A 21,846-nucleotide genomic window follows, 5' to 3' on the forward strand; every position below is an offset into this window, starting at 1 on the left:
CATTTAGCACACATAGAGTAACCAAAAATCATTTGAGTGTTAGTCTAGGGCAAAAACAAAAGTGTGCCCCTTTGTACTGTATTGTAAGATGCATTGTACAATGATAAAAGTTACCACAAGTGATAACAAGTTACTAAAAGTAGTAACAAAGTAACTAGACCAGGGGAAAAAAACGTTTCCCAGTGCTGACAGCCTGAAGGACATGTCAGTTTCCCCATAACAGACGATCAAAAGACAGTTTAGTGAAGCTTAAGGCTTCACTTCACTGCAAAAAGTACAGGGGAGGATCAAAAATAAAAGCAAAATGTTTTGGGGTCCATAACCATGGAAGAAAGGTGCAGTAAAGAGAAATCTTTCCTAACATTCATGACAAGGGTACTTGAGTTCTAGCATAGGTACAGGACCATTTTTATCAGTATCATCTACAAGGAAGTTATACGGCCTGTAGTATCAATGCTTCACAAATTGCATAAGGGCTCAAGCATAGATACAGGAGACCAATTGGAAGCAAGAAGAAAGCTACAAATACCATAGCATGGATAGTGGATGAAGATTAGAAGCTACCAGGAAGGTGTCCGCATTCAGATGGACTGAGATTAGAAGAGGGCATGGTTTTCAAGTAGAGTTGCCATTAGAGATAAAATAAACAAGTGATTGTGGTATGCAATATATCAATGCTCACTATTATTATAGAGGAATCAACACTATCGCCAGTGAAACCATGGATGAGGCTTTTTTGAAGATCATATCCTAAGAACAAAATTACTCTGAAGGGCAACAATTCTGAAAGGTTTAGGGACTGGCAATTTTGACAGGTTAGGCAATGCAAGATTCAATGAGATGCCAGGAATCACACATTGGTGGTATTGTATTAGTCATTTATATAGTGCCCTTTCCCCATGTGTAGACCCTCAATGCGCTTTGTGGATGGAACGCCATTGGTGACCGCAGTCCATGTGTAGGATGTTTGAAGAGTTAAATTCAAAGATCCATGTGTGTATTTTGCAAGGTAAGGACGTAGGTGGGGTGGCTAGGCTCCAGTATGCAGCCTGGAGGTCTGGAACCTGGGTGGGTGCTGTTGGTGGTTTAGGAAAGAGTGCTAGTGCTGGAGATTCGATGCTAGACCGACATTTTTTGTAGGTTGTTGCTGTATACTAATGAGAGAGGTGTTGAGTTACGTCAGGGATTTCAGTGTGGATGGCTATGTGAGCTGCTAGACTGGAATAGCATAGCCATAGCTGCATTCTAGGTTTCATGGATGGATGGGCGTGCATGTGGCCTGTGTCCACAGATGTGGTGCAAGATATACGTACCGTAAGCTTGGATGGAGTTCGACTGCAGTGTTCTTTTTCTTGGTCCAATGCGGTTGGCTGGTCTCACTATTCGTGGTCTTCCTGGAACGAAAGTCTGCGCAGTGGGAGAGGGGCCCGGAGGGACAGGGGTGAGGGGAGGATGATAGTTTGTCACGGTGTGCCGCTGCGAATGCTGCCGGAATCCGTGGGGTGTTTATTGGTGGATGGGAGTGTTGTTGTGTTTGGGTCAGCATTTCTGAGCGCCTATCGACAGTGTAGAGAGCAAAAGGGTTTCAAGTGGAAGGAGGGAAAAGCCAGGTTTTGTGGGCCTTTCTGAATGCCAGGTGATTGTCAATAATGCAGATGTGCAGGGGTAGTGAGTTCCAGATGCCCGGTGCTTGGACGGAGAAAGAGGATCTGCCCAGTCTGGAGGAGTTGTAATGTGGGACAACTAGTAGACATGCTATGCGAGATCTTAAGAGTCCTTGAGGGGTGGTAGCGAGTAACTTGGTCTTGAAAGAATTCTGGGACGGTGTTGTGGATGGCCCGGTGGGTGAGGCACATGGCTTTAAAGATAGTTAGTCGACCATTAGGGAGCCAAAGGAGTACTCTTAGTGTAGGGCTGATGTGTTCTCTGGGGATAGGTTAATGAGCAGGCGGGCTGCAGTGTTTTGGATTTGCTGCAGTTTTCGTGGCTGAAATGCTGGTGTGCCTAGTTAAAGGCAGCTTGTGTAGCCTAAGCGGGAAAGGATGAGTAAGATGGTGGCGAAGAAAGTGTGAGGATGGGTGAGGTAAGGGAAGATACACCTGAGGATGCGTAGATGGAAGAAACAGGTTCTGGATACAGAGTTGATGTGTTGGGAGAGGGATAAATCAGTGTCCAGTGTGCATCCGAGGTTTGTCACCGAGGTAGGAGGTTGCCGGTGAGGGGCCTAGGGATTGCAGCCACAGAATAGGTTGGGAGACGAGCGCTGTTTTCCAGAAGACTAGGATTTCAGTTTCCCCAGGATTGAGGATGAGGTGGCATCCCGTAGTCAATATCAGAGAGGCACGATGACAGATCTGGATGGTTGGAACTTGGTGATTTTGGTTAAGACGTGAAGCTGGGATTTACAACCACTCTACAATTTCTGCACCTTAACACTTTCTTTTTCGGTTCTTACCATGAACTAAAATAATCCCATTTTGCAGAACTGACTTGGAAAGTACATAAATTACATAACCAAACATGACAATTTTTTAAAACAAAATGTTATAGAAGCAAATTATGCAAAATGGGAATGATTATAGCATCATTGTCTCCAGTATATAAGCACCCGCTGTGAGAAACCCGAGGGTATTCTCACTCCTATTCCCCTTGGGTCCTCTGCGCAGATGGCCAGGGAAAGGCCATCGCTTTTGGATCCTGACCCTGGTGTTGGACAAGCGAGGTAGGATCACCTTGGTGAAGGGTCCTTGGAGAGTGGGGGGCACTTGGGTGAGACATGGTATCCCACTTTTCCTAATAACAACCCACTCAATCCTTCTCCAATCTTTATGGGTAACTGTAAACCAGCTTCCCTTATTTTGTCTTAGTGATGCCATTCTAGTACCAGGACGAGGAAGAGACGACTGGGGGTCATACACACTAACATGCAACCACACCACTCTGGTAATGAGATCAGGAAGGGAGCCTCAGATGAATACCACTACAAAGACCTAGCATGTCTGACTAATAAGCCTAACTATAGCCAGGCAATTGAAAGGGAGGACTCACACCTGCAGCTCATTTAAAAAACCACATGTGTATAAAAGGTGAGAAGCCAAAAGAGCTGAGGGAGGGAGAGAAAGGCAAGACACTGGTGGGAGCCGTTGGATGCAGAGCTAACGTGTGACAACGATCGGAATACCAGGGATTACAGAAGCTGGTGGTCCGAACTGGGATGGCATGAGAACAGGAGTTCTCTGGAACAAACGGCAAGAGAAGGCGGCATGGTGAAGGGCCAGCCTTCTAACCAAGAAGCAGAGTGCTCATTCTCACGTGGCGCTGCTAGAGTGCGGGTGTGTCTCAGGGGCAGAGGAGGGAACTCTAGAGGCAATCAAGTTGAAGCAAGTCGAGCGCAATAGGCGGGGAGCCTGCAGAGGGAGCCGGTGAGTTTCAGAGATTAAGAAACCCGGTGTGAAACTGACCGTGAGTGCTTTGAAGGAAACAGTGATTGTGAAAGTATACATTGTATTGGAGTGGTCGAGTGGGTCCGAAAGGAGCGGAAAACGTTCATCAAAGTCTCAGTCTGGACTATTCATTCAATTAACAATCACAGAAAGTGTTAAAGGGACCATGCACCTTGGGACAAGAGAAGGAACCGTTCTGAAAGGTTTCAATCTGCGAAATAGATATTCCAATGGTGTAAACAAGAAGAAATAATTATCTCTCAACTTCATAAAATATGTCTATTTAAACACTGAACTGAATAAAAATAAAGCAGATGGCTTTTTCTAAATACCGGAATTAATGCAAATCAACCAACGGAAGATAAAACCAGAACTTGTGAATCTTTGAATCTACTAAAACTGAAATTAAAACTAAATTAAAGTTTAATTTAAGTACTAGAGAGAAGCAGTACTTTGTTGTGAACTAGTTTGAACTATGGGAAGGGAACCCCAGTGCTTCTATTGTGAACTATTTTGAACTTGTGGAATGGAACCACAGTGTTTCTATTATGAACTATTTGGAACTTGGGGAGAAGCATTGGGGCTTCTGTGGTGAACTGCCTTAAACTTGGGGAAGGACATCCCGGGTCCTGGTTCAGATTTTTTCTCTTTTAGTCAACAGAGGATTACTTTGAGATTTTGTTATGAAACTATTTCACACTTGGGGAAGGGGATTGAAAAGAAGCTGTGAACTGGAAGAAGCTCTGAACTTTGGGTTAAACACTGTTTTCCTTTTGTTGCTGATATCTGTGAGAAACCTGAAGGTGTCTCCCTGGTTAAACCCTGGGGATCTGTCATCCAGGTGACCAGCACTCAGCCATCGCTATTGGATCCAGTTCCTGGGGGTGGACTAGTGAGGGAGGATCACCTTGATGGGGGATACTCGGGGAGTGGGAGACCGACGGGTGAGATGCAGTATCCTTCCTTCCGCACATTTTCCCCATCCTCTTCCGTAGGACATTCAAAAACACTGCCCCGCACCCTTTTCCGACACAGACACTTTTGCACAACATGAAAGACAACGGACTAACACCAGAGTTGTTTACCTGACAAGTCCCAATACAAGGGTCAGGCAAAGTCAGGCAATTGATCAAAAGCGCACACACACCTGACAGCCCTTTCCCACCACACAGGGATAAAAGGTGGAGCAAGAGAGCACAGTACAAGCAAGACAGACCGCACGAGGAGACAGCTATCCAGATCCGGCAATTCAAGAGAAGGAGAAAGGCAGCGAACATCGAGAGGTTGACAAGGAGAGACACGACCTTGCCCTTTTCAATGCAGACCCGCAAAACCTCTGCAGAGGGAATCGTAAGAGGGAGGACAATAGCCCAAGTGTGCTGCAACAGATGTCAACGGTACACGGAGGGTGTCGTCGCTGATGAGCAGGAATGAAAGAAACTCCTGCTACTGTGGTACCGACCTTGACTCCAGTTACGAGGAAAGCCAAGCGGTTCATCACAGCCGGTGAGTCGAGGGGAGAGCCGATAAGAGTCAGGCTCTGGTGAATGAAAGTCGGAAAGTGGCAAGTTGAACCAAGTTCAAAGATCTGTAAAAGCGTTAAAGGGGAGGCCAGCTGCAGAGCAAACTGGCATTAAGTGGTTGCTAGCTCAAGAAACTCTGGTTGATACCCGTCTGAGTAAAACTACAGATACCAGAAGGCCATAGGAGAGCCGCCAAGATAGGTCAAAGTGGTCATACAGGAGGTCAAGCAAAATCCCTGTACAGTCGAAAGCCTTTGACCTAAGAACTGTAGAGAAATCAAGGGAAGTGAATCCCAAAAGCATTGAAAGATTCGGGAGGGGTCTACGCCCAGAAGACGGGGGACCCATAGAGGGGCAAAGTCTTAAGTCCCAAGAAACAATGTGTTGACAAACGTTAACCCGACCGAGGGATATCAACAGAGAACTGGTTAAAAAGACATTAAGATTGCTAAATGCTGGAAAACCCATAGTGAACCCGGTGGAGGGAGGCTGAAAGCAAAGAGGGGTCTGCGCCCGGAAGAGGGGGGCCCAGGGTTGAAGCCATCACCCGAGAAATGTGTGGAACAGAACTTTGTGTTTCTTTTGTTATTTGAATGTGTCAGGCCCACGAAAGGCAAGAGACTTTCAAGTGAAATGAGACTTGGCCATCACCGGCCCTGATAGTTGCAAGCGGAACGATCATCTCCTGCTGGGGAAGCGCGAGCGTGTACTGTGCTCTGTGCTCAAAGCATGGGGAAGGGAGACCCAAGCTACCGCATCCTGCCATATTATTTGTGAACGCTTCTTTCTTTTCTTGAAAACCATCCCACACCCTTTTTTTGTATTAGTTGTAAGGTCTGGTAATAGGTTTCTTAGTAGAGGCCCTTTTTATTTGACACAACGCCACTAGGATGGCCTTATTTTCAATTGGTGGTCGACGCTTACTCCCATTTTAGATTAAGGTTCAGATTAGGCATTTTTCTCACCCATTCATACAGTTTAATAAACACCCTTGAACTGTGATCACTTGTGCCTATCTTTACTGTTGCCACCATGAGATCCTTACATATCCCTACACACTGTATAGAGTTAGTTGTGAGGGCACGTATAGGTTTTGGACACAGACAAATTCTTCAGTTGAACTCCTTGACGAAGACGTTCCTTAGCTTTCTTCAGGTAGGGAAATCCCACCTTAGATTAGGGCAAATTAGGCCTTTTCCATCCTGACATTTAAGCTAATTAAAGTGTTCATTTTGAAATTTGAATCTGTTGTCTGTGTCCTTCTTCATGATGCCTTCACACTGCATACTAACTGATGTGATTTTAAGATATTTAATCAGGGTTTCTCTTTTATATTTTAAAGCTTTAAATACGTCCAAAACACAAGCTTGTGAAATTGTTATTTATAAACGTGCAGAAAAACCTTTGAATTTTACAAAAAGAAAAAAACGTTTCTTGTGTTAAATGAGCAGACTTTAAAATATGCTTACTTGAGGCCTGGGATATCAAGTGCAAAGTCGCTTTACACCAGTGTGATATGACTCAGCACCACGCTAAAAGTTCCATGAATTAGACTCGTGGTTTCCCTATTCCGTCTACAACTCATTCCCCTCAAATGGCCTACATAAAAAGAATATCAAGTAATGGGCTTAACATTGCAAGGCAAACCTTTTCACAGAAGACATAACAATAATGTTAGTGATATAAGATAATTTGTCCAGGATGGCTATCGTCCAGGGTACAAGCGTGAATGGTTTGTTTCCACAGTCTTAAATTTGGATACCTAATCACTCCTCAGACTAACATTTTATGCTCATCGTTCGAGGTGGCTGCCTAGGTTTTACAACTCCCAATCTGATAAACCAATTTCGAGACCTAGACCATGCTGATGCTATGTTCGTTTCTATAGCAACTGCTATCTGGTGCAGATACATTGCTGATGATAGCACCTGTTGCACTACAAAACAAAGCATATACATACAGGTTTATCTTCAGACATAGGAAAGGCTGGGTTAGTATTGCTGGAATTTGCGATTGTAATATGAATATGAACACACTTCTCTGCAATGAGTGCTTAACAGACGGAGCTATTTTCTGAACCATCCATCGCGGAACTCAAATTTATAAAAAATGCATTTCAACCTGGTCTATTGCTCATAATCAATATAATTCCCACAGAAAGGTGAGAATGTTACAGCAGTTGTGCCTTACTGAACGCACAAAACATTACAGGCTGAATTGATCAGAGCAAAATGTAATTGTCAACAACAGACCAGCAATAGGTTCAGAGCCTCAGCAGCACACCATAAAGTATTCTCAGGTGCACTATTTAAATCTGGTGAATAATGGAAACTGACTTCTTTAGATCGGACAGCTTTGTGGGGGATCTCCTCCAAGGTGGGGGCCCCAGGGCAACTCCCCCTTTTGCCCTCCCATAAAGACATCTATGGCTGGAACCGAGGTAGCAGGCAGTTCAAAAAACGAATTTGTTGGATTCACTTCTGACAGGCAGCTTTAAATTGCTGCACTGTGATTCACTGTACTTCACAGCGACCATGGGGTACACACTGAAAAGAAAGGCCTCCTTTCATGCTACTTTACGTCACCTATTGACGTCAGGTTTATAAAAAAAAAATGGGCTAAATGCAAGTCATTCTGACAGAATATGCGTTAATCAGAAATACACAATTATAATAACAAAGTCCGTTTATCTTGTTTCATGGGGGCGCGCCCCGCAATCCAACATTAAAACACTGCAGCCAGGGTCACTGAACAACATAGCATTCACCAATATCAAACTTACCATTTTGAATTCTGTCAGGTCTGTGGCGAACACAGTACACTCTGTGGGAATAGAAGGAACGCATTTTAATGACGATCGCTTTACAGAGGAAATGATGTAACATAAGATGATAAAGACATTGGTAACACATTCATTCTTAATAGAAATAAATTATACATTCAAACAAATCCCCATCACAAGTAGTGATGCGAGGGACAACATTACCAACATCATTCAAAAAGGCCTCTGACAGACACAGGGCAAGGACATTGCTCTAGAGTGAACTACAATTCTTATTAACTAGACATAAACTATAGTAATAAAATTATCCAAGGGAAATAGCTAACAAATGCGAAACAAATTAAGGATTAAGAAGGTCAGTGCATTGGCAGGTCCACAGCAACCATATCATTTCCATCAAGAAATTCACTCATGCATCCAACCCCACCCCTATGAAGATGGACGAGAAAGTGCGGATGCAAAAACCATTGGACAAGGTCTCAGGCTTTAACCTTAGGCCTGCGCCACTTGAGAAGGTCCGTTAGGTTGAGCTCATCAATGCAACTTCATCTGCAAACGTATAAACTAATTGTAGTTGAAATAACAGTGTCTATAAGGTAGATTTTTGCCCCGTCCCCCCATCCCCCCACCACAGTCCATCATCCAATCCGATTCAGTGGGCAGGATGCTCTGTGACAGATCTCCTCTGGATTAAATTAGGGCCAGCTGAAAAGTTTTGCGAGTTTATGCAACACACTGCATGCAGCTCAATGTATACCCATCGAAGTTTCGTTGACAGCCAGGGAGATTTTTCTACAGCTCTTTACTGAGGGAGTGTGACGGTATCACATAATATTATCCCCAACAAAAATATCGCTGTATATATGGTCGTCAGGAACGGCCATAGGCGATATTTTTATTGAGTATAATATTTGGGGGTTTTGGGAGCAGGGGTTGCGGGGGTGTCCCCCGCTCCCTTTAAAATAATATAGGGGTTGCGGGGGTGTCTCCTGCAGATTCCATGCCTTAATATTGCTGTAGAAATAGGGCGATATTTTTGTATGGCGATATTTTTGCAGGGATATTAACACATGGAACCGGTGTGACACCATCTATTCCAAGGGACAGACCAAACTCTCTTCACTGGTAGCTACGGCATAGTCAGGCTTCACTCAGGAGGAAGGAACGTTGGTGGATAGGTACAGTCATTAAGCCATGTAGTCAGGGTCTTTAGGTGCATCTCTCTGATGTAGATACTGTTGGAGAGCCGGGTGAGTTGAGGGAATCACCGAGTGGTAGTGTGGCAGAGCAGCCCAGGATTAACTGTCAGGAGGTGGGGTGGTTAACAGGTACAGTATATACTTTTCATTAAATACAAAATCAGAGGATGTCTACAAACTACATTTTAATACAATGATGATCTCTATATAAGAAAAGGCAATTGATAATCACATTTACAGGTAAGTAAACTTTGTGTAGCCCCTGGCCCAATTACGGCCCAGCTCGTTGGGTTATATTGCCCACTGTGAGAGAAAGTTAGAGATACCAGGGCGATATGATATGATATGGCATTTATAACACGCCTCATTGCGCCTATAGGTGTTTCAAGGCGCGACGAGGCAAGGGAGGGGAACAGAGGGAAAACAGACAATGATCTTACTGGGCCAGGTGTCATTCAGATCGTGCAAGTGCATGGGAAGGGGAGGAGGGAGAAGTGCAGGGTGGGAAGGGGGAGAGGACAGTGCGGTACAAGGGATAAGAAAAAATAATAATAGGTAAAGTACAGCAAGCAGGTGGCAAGTGCAAGGGTAAGTGCAGACAACGGGTGTCAAGTGCTGGTAGTGGGACTGTAGGGATGCAGAAACAGTCCCCAAGTGCGGGATTGCCAGGAGGCAGTGCAGGAGTGCGACTGGCGGGGGAGCAGACCTGGGCCCGAGATCAGAGGGCGGCCAGGCAACCAGTGCAAAGTCAGTGTCAGCCAGGTAGTCAGCAAGGGAGAGGAGGAGAAAAAGCAGAAGCAAAGAAAAGGGTTTTGAGGTGCTTCCAGAACCGAAGATGATTCTCCTCAAGTTTCAGGGAGGCTGTTCCAGAGGGAGGCCCCAGCCGAAGAAAGAACTACCACCAACTCGTTGCTTGGAGAAGTGACTGACCCTGAGGGAATTTGAGGCAGATGAGTGAAAAGCTCGATAAGGAAGATATTTAGGTAGAGAGAGTTGAAGGTATTGAGGCCCCAGAAGGCCTTGTGGACGATGCAGAGGGTTTTGAACTTAATCCTCGCAGCCACAGGGAGCCAGTGTCGAGATTTCAGTCCTGGAGAGATACAATCCCTGGGCTTGAGGCCAAGGACAAGTCTCGCAGTTCTGTTCTAGATAAGTTGCAGAGGGCGGAGAGTAGAAGCAGGCAGATTTAAAAAGAGGCTGTTGCAGTAGTCCAGCCTAGAAAGAACTCTGGAGACAGTGAGCGTCTGGGGGAAGGAGAGGAAAGGAAGAATACCTCTGAGGAGGTGAGAATATAAGTATTTGATTAACTGTTTAAGTATCACTCACTCTCTGCAGATCCGCTTCATGGAAGGACCCCTGCGAGATCGAAATTTGCCTCACCAAACATCATGAGGAATGATTGCCTGCACCGCCGTGTAGGCAGCAACAGCCCTGCTAAGATGGCTGCTGAAATATGCTCCGAAGTAAGCAACAGCCTCAGCACCCCTGTCCTACTATTTGATTGGCCAGTAGCTGAATTAGTACTCTACACTGGACCGAAGCCTGAAGGCAGAGCCTGCCGATATCAAAGGCCATGTTCTAAGGCCTTTTTCACTCTCTGCAGCTCTCCGTCGCTCGCCGAGAGAGTCCTGCACTTGCCAACGCCGGTACCGTGATGGCAAGCATCACAGATAACGGGAGAGATTGTACGCACGTGGAAACTTGCAGTTGATCTGCACTCTCGATCCGGACACCGCTGATGGGGAGCCGTCTGCCACTGCACATTGCAAGATATGCCTGCATCCCGCTCTCCTAGCAATGCCGCTAATCTGCAATGCTTAAACAATGCAATATGGTCCACTTTGCCCCCATACACACCCTCCCTACACTGTATCATGCTGTGACCCACACGGCCTATTAACTCGTTCACCAGGCCACTCCACACCCCATGCTTTCAATGAGAAGGAACATGCCCATAGCCAGGAGCCTCAACACCACCCTGTGAGCCCTTCCCTGAAAGACACCAACCACCAGAATTGTCATGACTGCCCTACATCGAAGTCCAACACGCTTGCACCCTATAGTCAGTGAACTGCCCTCTTCCACAACCCGGGAATCAAAATCGACACATCGAAACAAACTTCGGCCCTGCCCACCCACCACCACAGACTCTCCTCAAGTCTCTTCGGCAGAAATACCACTTGTCTGCCTCTGCTATCCACCAGAAACTACAAACTCCAATACAGAACCCACACCCAATCCACCAGCATGAGAAACCTGAGACTAAGAAGCTGTACTCTAACCCAGACTACAGCTACGCAGGCGATTCGCCTTGCCACACAATCCCACTCCCTCTCCCAGCTCCTACCCATACCACCTAAGCTCACCATCACTGCCAACAAAACTAGCCCTAAAATAAATTCCACCATAGTCTTATCGGACCAACAGACCCTGAATGAGAATGACACTCAACCTAGCAAGCTAAAAGGAGCACTGATCAACGCAAGATTGGTACCAGCTCACACACTAGACACCCATAACCTCTTTGAAACCAACAGCCTGGACCTTCTAGACATCACTGAGACCTGGCTCGATCCAGCCTCAGGCCCTTCACTCTCCCTTGCCATTCCATCGGGCTACAACATCCTAAGAGCTGACAGGCAATACTCAGCCAACCCCCATAAATAACTGGCACCCTCTACCTAAAACTTGCTGCATCACACACCCGTTCTATACTACTAAACCTAATATACAGGCCGCTGGGGCCACCCGTCACCTTTGAAGATGAGCTCACCCACCTCCTCAATGCTAACCTCAAACCCACGTCCAAAATGCTCCTCCTAGGAGATGTGACCTGGGCTCGAACAACCCCAAAGACTATGATGCCCTATCCCTAGCCACAGCACTGAAAACGCTACGCCTCATGCTCTGTATAAAAACTTCCACCCATGTGAAAGGCCGCACCTTGGATTGGTTCGGGGATCTTAACTGTGAAGTCGACATCGCCCCATGCCCCTTGTCAGATCATCTCATCATCAACTTTGATATTCCACTCCCTCAGAACAACAGACAGGCAGGCAGGCAGGCATCCCCATGCCTCACACCTGTGCAAGATGTTTCCGTACAATTAACAAAGACACAATCTCACCACTGCTTACTAACCTACACCCTGACCACTTTGCCCCTTGGGCTAACAACCCAGCTGATCTAGCTGAACTCAACCTTAAGACATTAGAGACAGCTTTGGACATGGTGGCCCCTCTTACCTCACGTAAAGCTAAAGTGCTCCCTCATACCAACTCCTGGTTCTCAGAGGATCTCCAATTCCTGAGAGCTAAGAAGCACCAGGTAGAAGCCTCCTGGACAAAACACTAAACAGACACCCATAAACCCCTGTTTCAGTCTTCAGCCAGAACCTATAAACCAGCCATTATCAAGGCCCAAGCCACCTCCTACAATGCCAGAATTGCTAAGTTTAACTCCAGTACAAAAGGAGCTATTCATTATTCTCAAGGAACTGGATGCCCCAGGACCAGAGCCATCGGGCATTACCAAAGACGCGACATGGTGCATCAATATTCAGAAGGCACATTTAAATAAAAGTTGCCTCCCTCCAAGGAAAATCCTCTCTAAACAATTTAACATCAAAACCCCTCTCCCTGCTCTGCCAAAACTCCCCCCCCAGAACCAAACCCCCTTCTGTTTCCGTAAAGTATCAGAAACAGAAGTTGGCGCCCTCCTCAAAAATCTCAAACCTTCCAGATGCAAAGGGGACACATGCCCCACCCCTGTCATAAAAGAATGTGCAGAAGAACTTACCCCGTTCATCACAAGCTACATTATTGCCTCCTTCCCCTCTAGCATAGTCCCCACGTCACTAAAGAAAGCCTCGGTGCTCCCTTTTCTAAAAAAAAAGCTTGGACCCAACCTCCTCAAATAACTACTGATCCATAACAACAGTCCCTTTCCTCCTCAAAATCTTAGACAGAGCTGCATACTTGCAAATCCAACACCACCTCAAATCTAACAAAATTCTAGGGCTACCTCAATCAGGTTTTAGAGCGGGCCATGCAACTGAATCAGCCCTACTGGACCTTAAAAATCAACTTGACTACCTCAGAGACAAAGGCAAGCCATCCCTCTTATTGCTGCTAGATATGTCCGCCACATTTGATCTAGTGAACCATAGCATTCTCTGCCAGCACCTCACTTCAGCGGGCCAATTTCTCAAAGGAAGCCACATCCTGGATATCCTCTTTCCTTGCCAACAGGACAATAAAATGGTTCTCTGAAGTAGCATGTGCTCCCCTTCCCTGATCTCATGTGGCGTTCCCCAGAGCTGCTGTGTCTCACCAACACTGTACAATATATTTACAAAGACCCTCTTTGACCTCCTGGACTCCATCAGCATCAACTACACCAATTATGCTCATGATATGCAAATCCTGCACCTACGTAAAAGATACCCATTCCCTCAATTCTATCTTCTCAGTCATCCAGGTGTGGATGGTGGGCAACGGACTCTGCTTAAACGATGAAGAGACTGAACTCCTGATGGTCGGGCCTCCATCTATTTTAAAAAGTCTTGACACCCAATATGCCAGCTTCAAGATTCATGACCTCTTGATACCAGTGTGCACATCAGTAAAAACTCTAGATGTCTACCTTGACTCGACCCTCTCCCACACGTATCAAGTCAACGCCATCACGACATCAGCAGCCTACACAACGAAGCTCATTAATACAGCCAGACAATTCCTCGTCCAGGCCAACTGCCTCACCATCGCAAGAGCCATCGTAGGAGCCTGATTGGATTACTGCACACAACATTCACAAGCTACAAGTAATCCAAAACAATGCCACCAGAGCAGCCCTCAATATCCCGAAATGAGAGCACATCTCAGAGGTAAGACAAAATGCCCACTGGCTTCCCATTAAGAAACGGATCATGCTAAAAACTCTCTTGATCACTCATTGATGCCTATCTAACTAGGCACGCCTATGCCTCTCTGAAAGTATCACAAAAGCACAATCCTCCAGACCAATCAGAACCAATCAGCCCACAGACTAGTTGTACCCAAACCCATGCGCGCCAAAAGTGGAGGCGCCAGCTTGCCCTTCTGTAGCTGCCAGCCAATTAAACTCGCTCCCACCACAACTGAGAGAGGAACAATCGTACTGGGCCTTCAGAAAAACCCTCAAAACCTGGCTCTTCGCCTAGCGCCTATGAGACTCAGTCACTAAAACATTGTATTCACCCTTCCCCTGTTCACCCCCCTCCACCTGTTTCTCTCCCTTAAGTGAAAGGACCTGGTTGTAACAGTGGCTAGATGACTTTGGGTTTTTGGCATCTAACAAATGTAATAATAAATAAATAAATGAATAAAGAAAAGTGTGTTTGATTTACTATAGAACTTATCTTAGGCTTCCAAGATCCATGGACTGTGCCATCTAGTCCCGCCCTGAGGCTGGATAGATTCTTTAAGAGGCAGGTCGATGGCCAGGCCTCCCCCTGCCAGGAAGAATTGATTAGGCAGGGGAGAGAACTTGAAGCGCTGCGAAACAAGCATTGACAAAGCCAATAGTTTAGGCATTTTGCATTTGTATGCACCAGGGCTCAAAGATGAGAGCCCAAGGTTTCAAGGGAGAATGCGAGAAGGGATGCAGATGTGCAAGAGTATGAGAAGGGAAAAAGAAAGCGAGGAAGCCACCGAGAGAGCTTGCCAAGAGGAAATATGAGCCAGAACGGGTGAGTGGGAGGGTAAAAGAAAAAGCGGGAGAGTGAGGGGAAGGATGAGAGAAAAGGTGAGAGCTGTGAGCAGAGGTAAGAGTTGCAGAAGATGGAATGCTCGTGCAAGAGGGGATATCTTCAAGGCTGCCAGAGTGAAAGGGAGAGTATGGGTGCAAGGAGATAGAGAGCGACAGAGCAAGGTGAGAGGGTGTGGTAAAAGTGTTGCAGTGCAAGGTGAGTTTGTGACAGCGCATAGAGAGAGTGACAGCGCATGGAGAGTGAGAGTTCTATAACAATCCCCCTACTATACACAAATCTCTGGTGCACCGAGTTGCTGGTGAGACTATGGATCCGAGTGTCAAAATCAAGTGATATGGGATTGTGGAAGGGCCAATGAAACAATAATAGGCGACGGCATCGGGGCATCGGGGCACACTAACAGAGGAACCGGAAGCTACACCATTTGCTCCCTAAAATCCTTACATCTCCCGCATTGTTAGGGTGCCTTTTTTCATATAGAGTGAACTTAATCACTTATAAGGACTCTAATATGTGCAGTTAAGTCAGAGTTAGATTCAATATTTTAGGCCAGGATATCACTATTTGCTTAACAGTGAAGCAGGGATTTTAACCCTCTCTACATTTTAAGCAACACACCTTCCAAGATTTACATGGTGCAAATATTTAAGTTTTGGATTTCAAGGCCTACAATAATCCAGTATGATAGAATGTACTTGCAAAATACACTAACTGCAGCAACCTGGCAACATATAAATCCTTGAAAAAACATGTTACACTGCAATAATCATTGTAGCTTTATTTTTTACATCCTGAAAGGAAAACTAAGTCAGAGAATACAAAATTATGAAAGCCTGCATTTATTTAACGCCACTGAATTTTCAGACACACACTGAAAGAAGTTGTGTAATAAAGTAAGTTTGTTATGGAGCTTGTCACAAATATCCAGCTCGTTGTTCTGTATAATTTTAAGAATATTTGGCTATTGGCATAAATAAACTCTTTTTGCATGTCAAGCTACTAGACATGATGGGTGAAAAAGGGGCTTCATTCTGTTACCTACTTTAACTGATTTAGAAGTAGGCACAGATTTGCAAGATAACTGCTGCTGTGTCCTGGTTTCTCTGTTGGGAATGTCCAATCTGCCATAAGAAAGACTCGGCTGTCGATAAACAAAATATGTGTTTGCAAGGTTAAGGTGCTGGCAGTAGAGCCACGATTCTGTGGGCGTTTCTTGGACAGGCTGTGACTTGGGAAATGGGCAGTGCTTGCTCATCCAAGCAGAATCTAAATTTAGAAAGGAAATGTTCTCAGGAGCTCTCGGTGAGCCTTTGAAATAAAGATCAACACTTTGAACGTACTAATTTGTTTTACACTTCCACCTCTGGTATATACGAATAAAAGAATTGCATTTCCAAATACACTGCTGTGCAGAGTAGCCCAAAAACCCAAATCCAACACACTCCTGTAATTTCCCACACAAATGGTTTTTGAGTAGCCCATTTGTGTAGGCAATAGCCCAATCTGGCAACCCCGGATGGGAGGCAGTTGACACACAGACAGCCAAGAGGTGAGCAGGCAAAAGTAGAATCCCACGTCATTAACTCCTGATTGGGAGAATCATTCTAAAACAACAATGCATTAGTTTAAATGGCCGAGGGATACAGAAAATAACATTTTCGGATGCTGCAAATTCACCAGAGTGCAATTGCAGTTACCATGTCAACCAGATATCCTGCTACTGAACAGCCATACTTCTTTCTTGTATTAGAAATGCTTTGTTTGCCACATAGGTGGCATATGCACCAAAACTAAACAAACGGTAGGAAATAATAGCTGAGGAAGTGAGATAAAGCATGCTTAGGACGACACTCGCTGGGGAACCTTCTCTGAGGTTCCAAGAACCGGAAAAGCAGGGCTTTCATATGTCAGAAGTGTCACAACATTTTCAGAGAGCACCGGGCTGCAAACCCAGAGCACCCTGGGCATCCACAAGGCCTGATTGTGTTATGGCTGGGCCGGGTGAGCTTAGCAGATCCCAATCCGGGCCGATGGGTTGAGCATCCCAGGAGCAGCGGAGTGCCTAAAGAGCAATAACCTAGGTCTGAAAAAGCAATTCTGCAGAAGAGGCTTGGTGGTTTACAGAGACAATCCCTTTGCACATTGTTTGGCAACCACCCTAGGGTCCAGCAATGACACATTGGTGCAGGAGGGACCCCAAAATGCTGAGGAAGAACAATCATTGCCAGGGCCAGAGTCCGAGCCAGAGGAGATGGCAGACTAAAATGCTGCAGTCGGTGGAAGCCATTGATACAGGGTTCCTACGTCACTTTCTGGCACAGGATTCAGCTTCTGAGGATGGGGTCAGCTTGAGAAGAGGCCAAGGTAGAAAGAAATTGAAGAGAAGATTGCAAAGTCACATTGGAGAGGAGCCAGCCTCGAAAGAAGGACCAGGCGGTGAGCTTGGCAGTGTGGTTACAAGATCAAAGGCAAAAAGAGAACATGGACATGGAGGTACCACAAATGTCGTGAGATGCTGTATATAGTAAATAAGGAGTGTTGATCTCCTTCTTGTTTATTCCTTAAGTGTGTTGCTTAAGCTTCAAGTGCAGCTGGGTAAATCTCGAGGCCACTCGAGATCCAAAAACAGAAAACAACAACATACACCGACTGTCGTCAACCGATAACTCAAAGTTGCACTCTAAATGGGATATAAACCCAGGTGTCTTTATGGACAGTTGTGATAACGGGTCCCCCGACTGGAGGCTGTAATCCAGACTAGTTGACGTAACAAGTTTCAATGCATAAATTTCAGTATGTAAATTTCTTACGTATAACAGATAATGCACTATCGTGCAATTAATAAGACTGTCACCCTGATTTAACACAGTCAAGAGCCAACAAGACCGTAAAAAATACAAGGTAGACAGGATATTTGTTTGTAACAAGATTCATATAAAGTGTGCATAACACAAATCGATACACATAAACATTCAACAATTTCGTCAAATACAGTGTCAAATACGAGGTGATAATCAACTAAAATGAACCAGGTTTGATTGAATTCAGACATTCAATATGATAACAAATGACAAGCAAGTACTTCATCAAATTGATGTATGTGCGTATTATGTACATGAGCAGTAACATCCCTTCTGCTCAGTCACTCATTCTAAACACTCCTAAAAATGCCAACACGTTTCTGATTTCATCAAATCCATCTTTAGGGCAGGATGTGTAAAGTTTAGAGGTATTTTTCGGATCTCCCTAAAAAATGAAAATAAACTAATTAATTCTATAAAATTCACTTGTAGAGTTAGAAAGTGGGTATCATTCAAAGGCACTAACCTTATAGTTGGAACTATGGGAAAAAAACACCTTAACCTGTGTTGAGAACAGAAATAACAACTTTCGGCTATCAAGAACATAGGATTAAAAAACAAGTCGCTCGGAAATAATTCCAATCTCCACACTCACCGGTCCAAAGGAATACTCCTCGCCCCAGGTGTGTATAAGCTGATGGACGGTAAGATCAAAGGCAGCACAAGCCCCTGGAGTTTCCCAAATGGGGAAAGATGTAACCAGAGAGCTTGCCGAATGTCGGATGTCCTGGAATAAAGAGTAATTGGTTGGTTCAGCACAGTGTCTGCCCCTGGCAGTGAAGGAGCAACTGCTTCTGGATCCAGCAATGCAGGCACGGTCAGGAGCTTCAGGGCGACTAGGCCTCCAAGCATGGGGGTGCCATCCAGTTGTCCCCACCAGACCAGGGTGAAGAAGCGCTGCAGTCAGTTCTTTATGGTGTTCTGGAAAGGTAGACCTTCGCCACCTGATTTTACTGGAGCGTCAAAGTATGCTGGTGTTAGGGAATTTTTTCAGTTTCTGTGCTAATTCCCTTTAACCTTAGAGACCCCCAGTCCTTTGCTGGATTCTGGGACCTTTTTGATTTTTAACCTCCTGAGTGAGTGGGCTTTTTTGCATTCACTCATGCCTTTTCCCTCTAAGATTTTGTGTTCCTTATGTTGTAATGGAGTCTGGTAAACTCCATAGGCATCTGTTTTTCATATAGTGACACAGCACACTTTGTATAGTGCCACGGATGAGTCCCTTGGACTCCTCTAAATGTTTAAATACATTTTCTTGTTTGAACTACAGTTCCCAAGAATAGCAAGACAACTTTTGTCTTACTTTCCTTTTTCCTTTGTGGGTCAAGCACACACCACCTTATGTGGAGCGCTGGGGGTTACATAGTAACTTCTTATCCCACTTCTCATGTAACTTTTTTTTAAAATTTGTTTATGGTTTTATGAAATAAAACCTTTACAAAAACGAGTTTCAGGACAGACATAAAATTGAACAACATTATGCACGTTGAAAATAAGTTATGCCAAAACAAAAAATAAAACAAAGTTAAAAAAATATTTTTTTACATATAAAAATACACTGAACATTAATCAAAGAATGCAATTCTTTTGACCCCAGCAATAAAATCTAATTACATGTCATTTGATTGGTGCAAAATAAAAGGTATAATACAAAATACACAAATATGCCAAAGAGGAATATATGGAGCAGTCGTAAGTATACACATGAGAAGACAGTCTTTACAAACCATACCAGAGATAACGAAACAGGTTTAAACTTTTCCAGGTTTCACGTTATTGTGACACAGATAGTAGTTTGCATTTTACCAGTAAGTTACTGTGATTTTAAGTAGTTTTGGGAAGGTTACTCCATGTTTTTACTTAATTATTGGAATTCTTTTTTATTTTAAATCAACGATAAGCCCACATAACTCAGCAAGAAATTTGACAGTGGCTTATTTTTATGATACCGATTTCCCGTGTAAGATGTCCCACCATAGGACGTCAAGATTAACACAATCTGGATTGGGGATGAATTTAATAAAAGCACTCAGACGTTGGGGTTTAATAATATCACATTCTAAGAAGTGGTGCCGCAGAGTTCCTGTTACAGAAGAATTATTACAGAAACGACATGGAATGCGTTTACCGGGTTCCCTGTCTCTAATTTCTTTTATCTCCCCAGTCAGTAGAACGTTAAATCGAAATCTCAGGTAGGCAGTGTGCCAGATATGATCGGGTAAATTAAGAAGATATGATTCTGGATTTCCGATAGGTTCAGGGCTCAAGTCGAGGGTACACGCGGGGGACGGAGTCCCCTCACTTAATTCAGAGGGTGGACTCAGCCCCCCCCAGCTGAAAGAGAAACATTGGATGTCTTTATTCGGGGTCGGGGTTCAAACCTGCAGTCGTCAGGTTTGTAGGTCAGACACTTCACCACTGCACTATTGAATGATGAAAAATAAAGGTGAAATGTCCCAATTCGATACTGCAAGTCCCAGGTAAAACATTTTTTTTGGTTCTTGGAGTTTAAACATGCACACCTTTTAATGTTTTCAAAACACTATTAGAAGAAAATATCCTGTCTTGGTTTTGGGTGTGTGTTGATTTTATGAAAGGCAAATGCCATTGGTGCTGTTCAACTTGAGTGGTTATGCAAAGCCAATTTAATGAAATATGCACATTTCACCTTGATATGCTAATTTCTGTTGACGTCACATCCCATTGCGTTTGTTGATGAGTCCCCCCACTTACATTTTTATGACTTGACCCCTGGATAGGTTTCCCGTATGAGACGAGATGGTGGTAGATCTTAGAAGCGCATACACGGTCGGTTGTTTTTGCCCATTCGTGATATTGTAAAAGTCGTTTAACTGTGATCGGGTTAGACATCAAGACAATGTGCATTAAGCCAATTAAATTCAATGCTTTTAAGCAATCTAATTGTAAGGTCAGTAACCAACGAGACTGAGCACCCAGTTTTCAATTTATGCACTAATTCGGTATAAAGGTTTTTATTACCGGCCATGAACAGGTTTCTATACAAAACCAATCTTCTCCATTGGACCATATATTCAAGTGAGAACAGTCCAAGCTCGAAGCGCAAGGCATTTAGAGGCACAGATTTAGATAAATAGTATATCACCTTATACCATATTTTGGTTGCCAGCTTTCGAAGAAACAAAGGGGAGTAGAATGGCAAAATCTCCGGGCCATATATAAGTTTTGGAACAACTTTTAGTTTGTAAAACCTCAATAAGGGAGTCAATGAGTAGATGGCCTTGGATGATGGTGGCTCTCAAAGAATACGGGATGGGACCAGGGTATCTGAGGTGGGTGAAGATGGTATATACCTCCCTGACGGCCAGGGTCAAAATGGGAGCGATAATTTCAGACAAATGGCAGGGGGCTGCCCCTGGTCCCCCATGCTATATATCCTCGCATTAGAACCATTAGCGATCTGTCTCAGACAGCAGTACGGAGAGACGGAGAGATAGGTGTCCATACAAAGGGGGGACCGCATTTGATATCACTATATGCAGATGATATGTTGCTATACCTGTGCTTCCCAGAGGAAAACTTACAGTATGTCCTGGAAGTGATGGAGCGCTATGCGTCCCTTTCAGGAATCGCAGTTAACCCTAAAAACTCAAGTATGTTTCCCCTGGGGAGATATAGGGGAGTCCCACAGGGTAACCTACCTATCCTGAAGATACCCTGGCAGACTAGAACAATCAGATATCTAGGGATCAATGTATACCATTGAATTATAGACAAATACAAATACAACATGGAAAGGGCAGTGGAAGGCATCAAGAATAGCATGGGGTTCTGGGCGAAACTCCCCCTGACCATGGTGGGTAGGGCGGCCTTGCTCAAGATGGTGGTCCTGCCCAGGCTGTTACACTTCTTCACGAATATCCCATGCATGCTCCCCAAACACATTTTCATGAAACTCCATACCTTATGCAGGGGCTTTATATGGCATTACTCCAGAAACAGAGTGGCCCTATGGAAATTGCAGAATCTGTATGACAAAGGGGGCATAAACCTGCTGAATTTCGAGATATATCACCTGGCGGGGCAGCTTCAATACGTAGTCAGATGGTTTTCCGAAGACGAGACGGCTGAAGCCAGATTGCTAAGGAAGGACTGTGACCTATTCTTCTTAAAATAACTAATATGGCTACCCAAACTAGAGATGCACGGGCGAGAGATATTACTGGAACTAGGCTGGATAACATGGCACAAAGCATGCCAAGTAGTGGGAAACCCGACCCCATGCTCCCCGCAGGTGCCACTCATGGCGC

At 44.7% G+C, this 21,846-nt stretch overlaps 1 protein-coding gene across 3 annotated transcripts in view; it reads right to left on the reverse strand.

Moving 5' to 3' along the window:
• Window positions 1-21,846, reverse strand: part of PHF11 (PHD finger protein 11) — a 1,101,640-nt gene that overhangs the window by 736,279 nt on the left and 343,515 nt on the right. For all 3 annotated transcript variants that reach the window (XM_069639873.1, XM_069639871.1, XM_069639872.1), the window contains exon 4: window positions 7,749-7,789. In XM_069639873.1, coding sequence (XP_069495974.1) covers window positions 7,749-7,789 — 41 coding nt within the window. The remainder of the gene's footprint in view (window positions 1-7,748; window positions 7,790-21,846) is intronic.

The sequence above is a fragment of the Ambystoma mexicanum genome, chromosome 7q (assembly GCF_040938575.1).
Source record: "Ambystoma mexicanum isolate Mex_15411 chromosome 7q, UKY_AmexF1_1, whole genome shotgun sequence".
In the NCBI taxonomy this organism is placed as follows: Eukaryota; Metazoa; Chordata; class Amphibia; order Caudata; family Ambystomatidae; genus Ambystoma; species Ambystoma mexicanum.